Here is a 12,284-nt window from a genome sequence, read left to right as displayed (position 1 = left end):
ATATCAGTCAGTCGGGCTGTCAGTTTATTTTGGTTACGGCTCACGTTGAGCTTAGCAGTTCTTTTTCAACAGCAACCCACAATGCATTAGCGGTAGAGCGAGCGGCTCGCAAGCAACTGACGAGTTCAAATCCTGGCCGGGGGATGATGCAGCCCATCATCCCTCTGGGTTGACATGTAGGATAACCATTTTGTGGGAAGTCACCAGCGGTAGCCATATGCATGACAAGCTCCTGTCACAGACATGTGGAATTGCCACGCACTCGCTTCGGGCTGTTAGCAGGGGAGGAGCACCACCTCAGTGCTCGTTTGAGCAGAAAATAACTTTGACCTTTTATTGTTGCACGTAAGCATATAAGTGGCACTGAAAGATGCTTGAAAGAAAATGGATTGGAGAACCAAAGGTATAAATATGAAATTGAAAAAATATAACCATCTAAGATTTGCTGATGACAACCATAATAACTGATGGGGAAAAAACTTTCAGCATATGACAGAATAACTCAACAAAGAAGGCTGCAAAGTGAGGCTCAGGATGAGAAAAACAATTGAAGATCTCTCTCTGAGGGACCCAAGGTGAAGTGCATGAGAGTAGAGTCCTGCATTAGGTCGGGTGTGGTACCAGCAGAGCAAGATGGAGCCATGACGTTTTTTACTGCTTGCTGTTCGCGGGTGCGATCAGGACACGGTCATCATATCCTTGTTCGCGTCATGACCAGACCCACACCCAAACGACAAGTCGAGAAAATTACTTGGTTCCAACTCGCTTTGCGCAGGTTAAACTATTAAGCTACTATTAAACTATTTTTTTTATTTTAGCAGGCAAGGCACACTGAGCTATATAGCTCTTTTTCAGAAGCGACCTGGCCACAAATGATAGCCCAACAAAGTGGCTTATCGTGTGGAAATTTATAGCAGCCAAATTATCTAACCGCATGTTTATAAAATGTGGAGGGAAAATCAGAGGATGCGGAGAAAAATCCATGCGACTACGGGGAGAACATGCATCCTCCAAATATACAGAAGGCGTCAAGGGTCGAGATCGAACCCATGACCTCCTATATACCAGGCGAGGGAGTTAACATCTCACCACCGTGGATATCCGCGAGGACCCAACCCGATACACGACTCTTCATTACAGTAGAAAAGGCAGTTTTTTTTATAGATTGTTGAAGGTGGACAATGATAAAATTTTCAAATAAAGAGGCAGACAAGAGCCGGTCAGAGTACGTTTGCAAAACTGAACCGAATCATAAAAAAAACAAATAAGCAATTTGCCTCAGCAAGAACGTTTTAATTCACCATTGGAACCTCATTTGCCAGTAGCAAAATATGATTAAAAATCTTTTTACCCTTTTATCTGGCAACAAAACTGACACCTTTTTTTTACAAGGAGTCATGTTTGCATTGACCACAATACCTGCAGTCGGAATGCAAACAAAAAACACAACTCTGATAATGTATGCATTGTTCTTGAAATTGATTGGTCCACACCCGAGACAGCTTTCCTTAGAGCCTAGTCTCACATGGTGTTGGACCAGATGACGCCAAAAGGCGCCTTTTAATAATTCTATGATGTGGAGCCGAAACAAGAAAACTGACAAAGAAAATGGAACGACAGCTCAAAGGTGTGTAAAGAGACATCACGTTGACTTTTAAGAATGTGAGTAGACTTGGGCAAGACACATCGCTAGAGGGGACCCGTGACTGGTGGTCAAGACTAATCACAAGGTGGCAGCCAAAGGAGAGAACACATTAAAAAAGGATGCCAACCGTGGTGACGCAGCGATGGAAAAATAAGCCCGTGCTAAGGTGCTGGACGGATTATAAAAATTCTGCGATGCAATAATCGCAGAATTATGAGAGATGGTGACAGTTTGGGGAAGGCCTTCATCAAGCAGTGGACAGAGCATGGCCGATTATGATAAGCAAAGGCACATGTATGCTGACATACTGTGATCACCGTGAGCATTTTAATCGGACCACAATACACCATGGCAGACCCCTGCCACGACACAGCAACCTCCGAATATCTGAAATCCATTACACAACACTGTGTGTGCGCATTCCCCACACATGCATTTAAGTCACTGCCAAATTGATTACAGTGCACTGCGTGTACCTTAACACAAAGCTTCCTAAACATATTATGCTCGACTCCCCCCAATAAAGCATTCATTAATTACAGAGACATAACCTGATAAATGACAAGTCATCATGAAGGAAAAAAACATAGATTATTAAGAATGCCACAAAGTTACTGAAAACATACCCATATTTTAGTGGTCGAAATCACTCATGCATTGTAACAGGATGTACATAACATATCAAGTTCGCCCAGCCCACTCCCTCCTTCCTTCTAGCACAAGATGAAGAAATGCGTAATGTTAGAAGAAGAAAAAAATCATCCAATACGCAGTATTGTATTGCATCTTCCCCGGTTGTTTATAGGCGAACAAAGATGTTTAGAAGACATTCTAGACCATTAATCAATATTTTCGGTGTCTATTTGTGGAGTTCAAATATATATAAAAAAAAATCTTAGTGCAAACAAATAGAAAACAATTTTTTGCAGGTTTGGATCTTCCTTTCTCCCCCTGCCGCTTTGATCTATTTACCCCTGGTTCATACAACCTTATTCTGGGGGCCAGTGGCTCCATTGAAATTATAATTTATTTGGGCAAAGAAATCTCCTCCGTATGGAAAAGCAATTACCTTCTCACAGCCTCTGCCCACTGCAGTTTAATCAGTGTAAGGACATCTGCTCATAAGGCAACTTAAATTAGGCCAACTTTTAGAAATAAATGTATGGAGGAAAAAATCAAGATGTAGTTCCATTGGATTATCTCAAAAAAAGATCTTGATTACTCAGATTGGTCATAAACAAATTATATCCGTATTTACATTTTTAAAAACGCTTTTGTTTTGGTTACCACTCAACATTACTTGAGGGCAGATAAAAAAATATATTAAATCCTAAAAAGAATTATGTGAACACCATTTTAATTACCGAAATGAAGTGTGTTTAGTACAGTTTACATTTTTCCATAAATATGCCATAGTAACTTAAAAAAAACATTTGTTTTATTTTCAGTATTGCCTACAATGAGGGAGAAACATCTGCCCACAGCAATTTTAAAGACAACCTGAGGAAAGGCAAGTGTGTGTGTTGTATGTAATCAACCTGTCGTGCAAGACACACAACGCTTTGCCGGATATGCCACGGCATTTCTTCAAAACGCATTAATAACTGGGTACCAGAAGATGGGGAAGGGCAGTGGAAGGCCTCAGGAATTCTTGTAAAATATGAGGGGAGGGTGAATGTGTGCAAATAATCGTGTCAGCCTGTAATTTTGCAGTGTGTGAATGTATCTGACATTTAAGGTGCTCCTCGTACATCCCTCGTCACCCACCGTATGTCATACTTCTGAAAATCCTTCAAAATACAAAGTGACTTACAAGAACAAACCCAAATTAATCAATTCGGTAATGGTGCACAGCATTTCAATATGGAAAGTACACAAACACACTTTGAAAATTTATCCTAAGCCTCAGCAAAAAGAAAGCACTTAAAAAAAAATTTAATTGACAAAGTAGTATGTTAATAATCTTGATTGGTAACTTTAAATATGTACAGCTAATTAAAATAAGCAAATGTAAATAGTGGTGACTTCCAAATAAGTGTACTTATTTCATAGTCTTTGTACATTTGTACGAGACATTTTACTTGACAGTATGCCTGTCGATTATGGCTAACGTTTGGCCAGGGATGGGAGGGGAATGCGGGTGGCTATTCACATTGACCCCCCGATGGCATGTGATGGAAAGACTTCACGCTCATCTGACATTGACTTCCATTAGACAAAACCCGTTTCCCTCCCCCCCCCCGGCAAACACTGATAATTAATTATTTGTCAACAAAGAGCAATGAAAAGTGACTCCCTTTCCAACCCTATCCTGTCACCGCAGCAGTGTGACTTAGGCCCAATAATTGTGTCGTCAAAATAAGAGAATGCAACGTAGGTATATATTTTTTTCCAATCGATCGCTTGCAATGCCGTGGAAATCCTTCAGCTGGTTGTTAGAAATCGTAATCCATGACACACGTGTTGAGCGAGCGGATGTTTTCTCATGGTTTATTTAGCAACTGATGACTGAGCTATCAACTTGTCAAGAAAAACAACCCCTGGCGATCAGTTTATCACCGTCGATATATAACAGTGCTATAACTCAACACATACCAAGCTAAATAATAAGTTTAGACTCTGCACAACAATGGCCTGTACTGGGGAGAATGCTATCCTTACGCAAGACAATGTGCATGTCCCGACAGGTAATGAACGGAAACTCAACCCCATAGCACACTAAATATCACCCTTTTTGTTTGCAATGCTTTTCTGCTCTAAACAAGTTCTGTTTTATTCATGTCTTCGGCATGTAAACAGAACACTTGTACGTACATAAACAATTACACGTGCCATTGTGATGTCGAGGTCAAAACATGTCCCTGCACTCAATAATTAATTATATGTTGTCAAACACCAGCTGACAAGACGACTACAAAGATGCATCAGCTGGGGCTATCTATAAAAACACAGACATGAACCGTGAAACAGGTCAAAGTGGAAGCACCACAAATCTACAGCCATGAATTACTGATGAAGGTACAAATACCTAACCCACATGGAAAAAAAAAACTCACTAAAATACCCAAACCATCTAAAATGTTACCTGTAAAGCACCTGTACACCATTGTATGAGATACAGTTCAAAGAGACACATACCACATGGTTATAGTACATCCGGCCTAGTGACTCAGCGATCGAGAAAATGAAAAGCAGCGAACAAATGAAAGGTTGTGCGTTAATATCCTTGGTTTGGGGGTTGGTTAACACGGCCAATTATATTATCCATCCAGGGGCGAATACAACGTCATAAATACTGCCTTGCAGAGAAGTCAACAAGTAGCTGTCCTATGGATAATCTCAAACATTAAATAGCATCGTAGAATTTCCACTGCTGGCGTATGCCTGTAAACTCGGCATGACGCACCACCTCAATGTATCATGGGGGAAACGATGACTTGGCATCCAGCTCCCAGCATGCAGCAGGTACAACTGTGTGGTTGTGACAATATTTATACACGGACAAACGGTAACGTTCTCAATGATTAAACAAACAAAAACATTATATTCGAACGTATTTGTAGAATTTCCAGGATTTAAGAGAGAAGGCTTCATATAACAACTCTAAACGTGATGTATTCTGGGCAAATGCATGACAATCAATTTGTCGTCACTCTCAGAGCAATACTACCGACCTCTAAAATGTTCACATACGTACTGTACTTAAAAAGTATAAAACGTTGTACTTAGCAGCCAAAGTGAAAGCACACAGAGCACTGATCTGGCTATTCAGGGGCTATGGTCGGAACATCAATACAGGACGCTACCGCGTGTACCATTATGCTGGCAGCTATGTATTACTGATCAAACAGTGACGCATGCGGTGAAAATGCCTCCGTATACATTTTGAACACTCATGTGCACAAAAAAAACCCGGATGTTTCTATCAGTCCAAAAGCGGGGATTTTATATATATACATAGAGCATACTGTGAAACACTTTTAGAGAACTTAATTTATGCATATGGTGAAGCGATACAAAGAGACGGGAAAACTGAAGGACCATATTCAGACATGATATACAATTTTAAAGGCATATTTTCTTCAACAGAGCAACTCTACGACTGAAGTCAAGGTTATGTGTCATCACGGTTGGATTTTTTTTGCTGGTTACTCACCTATCGAATCAGGGAGAACATCAAATTATCACTTAAACAAAAACCAAAAATGTTCCCGTCTATAATTTCCTCCAAAAACATATTTTTAACTCCAAGATAATTACTTCATTTACTGCAAGCTCTCAAAAGACCCACCTGGCTCCACACAATATGATAATGTAATTTATGCTTACCAAGGGCTATTATTATTATAATTTCAAATTGTATTATTCTCATTCACTATGTAACATAAAATAAACACAGCTCATTACATTTACCTCAGTCGATGTACCCGGCATATTGAATGCGTACATGTTAATACGTTCAGCTGAAACATAGCGCTATGGGTTGAAAAACCACCCACAGCCCCGTGAAAGAATTCTCGTAGCATTGCCATCTGTTACGCTGAACCAATCTAACTGCAGTTTGTGAATTAGAACCAACTGCCAACAACAATGGCGTTTGGCAAAACGCTTGGATACGACACCCTCAGCAATTGCGCGCGTCTCCCCTGGTGCGTCCAGAAGCCTTCGTGTGGCATTATCTTGGCTGCTAGTGCGGCAAAAAAGAAGGCGACAGCGAGGCAGAATCGACGCCACCACTGTGCACAACGATGGCCGCTGGGGCCCTGTGGGAGGCTTCTTCACCTGTCAGGTCGAGCAACTCGCAGCATCAGTCCCTCTCCCCCAGTGCCTTCAGCATAACTCAGCTCCAGCGCTACTCTTTCAATCTCCATTATATGAGGCGAACACACGCGCACGTTACTGAAATCAATGCAGCCAAGTCGCATTTGACTAAGCCAGGGTCGTTTCCAAATTCATCAAGTCAAGTTATATTTTAATGATGGGTTCCCCCCCCCCCCCTCTATCAAGAGAGCTACGGGTAATAAGAAATATTGTTTAAGAGCAGTGCTTTTTCTCTCGTGTCCTTTTTTTCTTTGAACAGAGTTGTGGGTTATTTCCATATTTTTATTTTTCAGCTGTGACAAATTATTTCGTGGAATGTGTAATGTCCACTTTGTTCATTAAAAAATGATTTGGTAGATCCTTGCAGACATTCTAAAGCGCTGGCTGTAATTTAAGCGTTAACTCTACGTGAAGTGAATATGTGTGTGCTGTGTGATGAGGTAAGTTATTCAAGCCACCCAGAGTGACGATGTCTTGGCAAGTCATTCTCAAGGTCTTGGAGCAATTCCTCTATAATGCATGACATAATCATAGTTACAAAGCAAAAATGGTCCTCTTGCAGGTGCACAGAAACAACCGAGCACTCGGGATTTTTTTTTTGTTCAAAATTGGCATCTGCTGTTCCAATGACCTTCAACGAAGAGCCTTCCCCCAGTGGTGAATTTTTGGTTCGAGCAGTGAGGTGTAAAACGACCACTGCAAGCAGCTTCCGTGCAAATGTCGATATACAAGCATTACCCCTTGAACAGCTGGTCTTCACTGACCCAGCAGGCTTTCTTAAAGTCTCAGGACAGTCTCAGGACACCACAAACCCAAACCATTTGCATTTGAGGTAAAGAAACTTGTTTTCCAGTCGCACAGCAGGGGAAAGCATTTGCGGCGAGGTGCGGAACAGACAGGTATGTGCAATCACAATACTGCTCCCAACAGAACAGGTTTTAAGAATACATAAATCCCCGCATTACAAACTGGAATCGTGAGAATAATAACGGCTCGTGGCATGGATATGATACTTCTTGCTGTGCGTTTGAAGGCTGTATGAAACAGCGAAGAAAATGTACTTGGTGGTAAGAGTTGGCATACCAATCGGTTTCATGATATCCAACTGACATATGACAGTGGCCCCCAACTGGCAATCTGGGTAATTCAGCAGTGCAATTTATGCTGGAAAAATCTCACCGTAGGTAGTAAACAATGAAGGTTATTCCATAAATCCCACATTCAACAACGGAGGTGGAATTGCATTTCAAGTCATGTTGCTTACCCGAAACTTTTTAAATCAGATCACTTAAAATAAATAAACTTGTACAAATGTCAATCGGACACCAAAACAAATGGAAGAAATGAGTTATACATTATTCTGTGCATACTTCAAGTAGCCATCAAATTTTTTTAATGTTTGGACTTTATCATTCGTAGTTTGATCATTGCTCTTTAAAGCACCCCCAAGAAAATGTGAAAACCCACAATGTACAACAGTGTGCAATGTATAGCGTGAACATAATTTAAATAACACCTCACAGAAGAAACAAGCATCAATGAATGGGTCATCAAGTTGATACTTTCCGAAATCCTGAGGGTGCCCTTCCGTTTTGCATCCTAAATTATACAGATTTCACATGATGCGCTCGGTTTGTTTTCCATTATTGAATCATTTTTTCATTCCTCCCCATTTCGTGACTTGTTCCATAGATGATGAAAAAAAACGTTAAAGTTTGACAAAAGATGCGAGAGGAAGGGGAGAAAACCTCACAATATACGAGAGACAAGCCAGGTGGAGCCCCGTGCATGCCAGCTGTCCGTGCTGACATATTCCATCTATGCTATAATTACAAACAAATCAATTCAAGATTTTTCTGTGAAACATACAATCAGCTGTATTTGTCACCATCACCAGCCAGGAAATAAAATCACTTTGTTGAACACCCACAATGAGGAATACCAAAACTGAGCTTTTGTTATCCACGATGCCGACGGTGTGGAGGTCGACTCAATTTATTTTCACGGCTACCGAAGCGAACGCGCGTTGGGGGTTGCCTTACCCCAGACAGGTCAGCCACTCGGTGAATCGGAATCTCCTTCTTGCTGTGCAGCCCCTTGGCATTTTTGATTGCCCTGTGAATGAAATGGCAGCAGAAGGCATGAGGAAGTTGCCTGCCACGCCACCCTTCTCAGCAAACGCGTTCACCTGTGCGTTATACAAGACACAGACAGCGTGCAAAGGCTGCAATCACAGAATGCTTGCGAGGTTGCAGCCTTATTTTTCTGTGAGAAGCATATGCAATTTACCACTGCTGTTGCAATGACATTGAAGATTTAGTGATGCTTGAAACATTCAGCCATGTCCACGTGTATTCATTGTAAGAATATTTTCTGATTATTAAAAACCTGCATTACCTTTCACATTGTTTATTTTAATATATATATAATAACAAAAACCAAGGCCACATGCATTCAGAACATGCTTAGATGGTTAGTTTATATGCATATGCAAATATTAATCATGAATAACTGCAGACACAGTATTTACAATTCAAATTCATCACAGATAATATACTACATTGTGAAAATACTGTACTTTTACTGATGTAATTCCACAAAAGTATTTGCCTGAGATTCTATTCCATTGCCAACACAGATCCTTAAATGTATGAAATCTATTTGTATATACAGAACACGCATACTTTAGAAGAAATTCACATAGCACAATGTTGTGTATAAAGCCCTTTATCAATCCACTGCCAGAGGAGGGCCTATCCATGGCAGAGCCATTCTGGAATACGTATCCGTTATTTAATCAGCTTTTTTCCATACGTGCCCCCATCAAGCACACTCCAAAAGATCTTCGTTTGATATATGACATCTGCAATTATTCGCTAAATCTTGCACGTGGTAATTATTTCTATTCAACTCTATAAAACACACTCTTCCAAGCATCTGGCCAGCTTGGAAGAGTAGGTTAAACACCCTTCGCCAACACACAAGCATTTCGGATTTAAGATCAGTTATGCTCACAAGTGTTAAGGTGACTTTTGCCTTTTATAAAATCACCGAAATTATAGCACGACGTACAACAAAAAAATGTCTTTGACAATCATATAAATAATTATTATTTTACCAAAACAAAAACCACGACCTCTTGAATGAATGGTGCCATAAAATTATACCCTACTGAAATTGCATCCTTAAAATAAATCAAGTGCAAAAAAACTTGCCAGAGCAGGAAGACCATGGAAGGCAAATAGATAGGCACCATTTGGAAAGGACGCGTTTTGAAATTTACGCTGTACAAAGCCTGTCCTTTAGATTTCCACGGCTGTCGCATTACTGACAAACGTGTATTTGTTGTTATTCCCCGTCAAGGTCAAAATTCTGATGCAATTTTTCTTCGCCTGGCCATATGTGCCCCCATCAAGCACACTCCCAAAGCCCTTCGTGATTAAACGCACACATTATCGTTTTCACAAACGCAGGCATTTACCTCTCACGCATGCGTTGCCCTGACAACAAAAAACGCGTGAAGATGTGTGAAATGTACGTAATAAAATTATTTATAATTGACAAAAACTGGCAGCATAAAATTTGAGCAGCAATAGCATCCAACGTGGTTAAATGGTGTCAAGGGTGCAAGAGTTAAATACATTTGAAAATAACTCAAATTATGGGTTAAATAAAAAGCTATTTTATCTACTTTCCTCCCATGCAGACATGATTGTTTGCATTAAGTGCTTTTAGACTGGACCCATTATCAACTTAACCTTAGCAGCCAAATTAATCTTATCTAAGAATAACACAGATGGCTACAAAAAGGTAAAAGCAGATATATAATTCATGTTTATATTAGAGACTAAGTTAAGGAAGTGATCAAAATTGACACTCGTGCTTAAGATATTACCTGAAACATTATTTGAACTAAAAGCACATTTAACTGTATCTGAAGTATTTAAAAAACATCAATAATCCATTCATGGGCATTAAAAGAAACCACAAGCGGTAAGGGTAGGAAATAATTACTCCACTTCGCACCAACTTCAATAAAAAAAATACGCATCAAAATAAATTTCGGCTATATCGCACCACATTTGAAAGAAATAACACAATTGTCTAAAGTATCAAAACATTTCCTTTGCATCATGCTCTGGCACTGTAGACGGTGAAAAGGTATTGGATGCCAGAAATAGGGTGTACAACATAATTTGATCTCAACATTGCTTCTTCGTGTCTAAAATTTTAAAGATTACATAGATATAAAAAAAAAATCACCACATTTGGAGCCAAACGGGGTCATTATTCTTGAAAATACCTTGTGAAATGTAGCATGTATAAATATATGGTTAAGAAGCAAACACACGGCGACAGCAAACGTGATATGCTGGACATCAGAATGTACGTTTTTCTCAGCTGTTTTTCATTGTTAATAATGTATTAATATATCCAATAGTAACAGCTGGGCCCACTTTTTTGATGATGCTCAGGCTTTATTACATTTGGTCCGGGAGCTCTTTCTTCATACTGTAAAGGGCACAGTGGTGGTTACATTTTCAAGAGTGGCATCTCGACCATCACCCTCCTCGCTTTATTTTGTTTAACAGGTCAGAACTCACTTGAACAAAAATGTATTGTTTCTTGGGGAATATACGATTTGATTTCCTAATAGAAATCGACGTGAAATCCCTTCTGCAGGACAACCACCACGGAGATGGAAGCAATTATCCCTCATGTAGCAATGCAATGGACTTGTGACCAGTGGTAGAAATGGGCCAAAATGGACGTGAAAGCCCTGAAATGAGAGTGAAAATTTGAATCCATTCCGGAAGGAATCAAGGATTCATCTGTTTTATTTAGTTAATTTCCCTTCTCCCTAACTTTCCGCTCACGTAAAAGGTTTCCATACGCAAGTATGAACCTGTTCATCATTATTAATGAGGGGGGCTGGCCGACGTGGAGCGACGTCACGCGTGGGACAGACATTCTAGGCTCATTATAGTAGTAAATACCGTGTCACATGACCCATAAATACCGTGTCACATGACCCATAAATACCGTCTACATTTGGGTAGACTGGAAAACTTCTGAGCTCCTGTTGCTTTTGTTTCCGGTTTCATTTTAATTCTATCTTTCTTTATTTGAAAATGAATAACAACACTTCAGAGCAACGACGATTATTCTTTTGATGAAGATTTCAACAGGCATAGAAAATTTGTTTGATGGACATATATGGGCTCATGATCAGATTACAAATTAAATTAAGTGCCAAGCTAATTTCCCAAGCAGACACAACACCACCTGCATTCAACAACCATACCATGGTTATAACAGATGAGATAACGTTCATTGACAACATTGTAAAACACGTGACGCGTGCTAACTAAATGCCTCGACTTGGATCAAGGAAAGGCATCTAGGAAAACATTTGTTTGTGGACACGAAGCAAACGTTAAAATTAAAAATCATATTCATCGACCATGATCAATCGACTGCTGGGTGAAAGCCTCCCTCCGCCCAAAGCTGTCGCCATTACGTGTGGTTTGCAATGCAACAAATCCATCCTCCACCCAGCAGATTCACACAAGCTGTTTCAGAGCTCCGTCTCCATGGAGGATGTGACCTATTAAGGGTGCTCCCTCTTCCCCTTGCATGTAAGCTGGTGCGGCGGGGAGGGGAAGGGACAAACTAAACACAAAAAGCAGTTCTAAAGAAATTAGTTTGGCAGCCACTCCGTCATTATTCTCAACTACGAGCTTATCGCGTCTTCGAGCCAAAAGTCCTCCCGCCCAAGCCCACTAACTTTTCATGAGCAATCAATACTCTAATTTGC

The 12,284-nt window shown here is 40.3% G+C and overlaps 1 protein-coding gene across 1 annotated transcript in view; it reads right to left on the bottom strand.

Annotated features, from left to right (window-relative positions):
• SND1 (staphylococcal nuclease and tudor domain containing 1) overlaps nucleotides 1–12,284 on the bottom strand; it is a 217,751-nt gene that overhangs the window by 126,581 nt on the left and 78,886 nt on the right. Inside the window, exon 14 of the mRNA XM_061564429.1 lies at nucleotides 8,509–8,581. Within this exon, the coding sequence (XP_061420413.1) occupies nucleotides 8,509–8,581 (73 nt within the window). The remainder of the gene's footprint in view (nucleotides 1–8,508; nucleotides 8,582–12,284) is intronic.

Source organism: Lethenteron reissneri, chromosome 33, assembly GCF_015708825.2.
Source record: "Lethenteron reissneri isolate LAM-NWPU_2019-01 chromosome 33, ASM1570882v1, whole genome shotgun sequence".
NCBI lineage: Eukaryota > Metazoa > Chordata > Hyperoartia > Petromyzontiformes > Petromyzontidae > Lethenteron > Lethenteron reissneri.
This window is presented reverse-complemented; position numbering and strand designations above follow the sequence as displayed.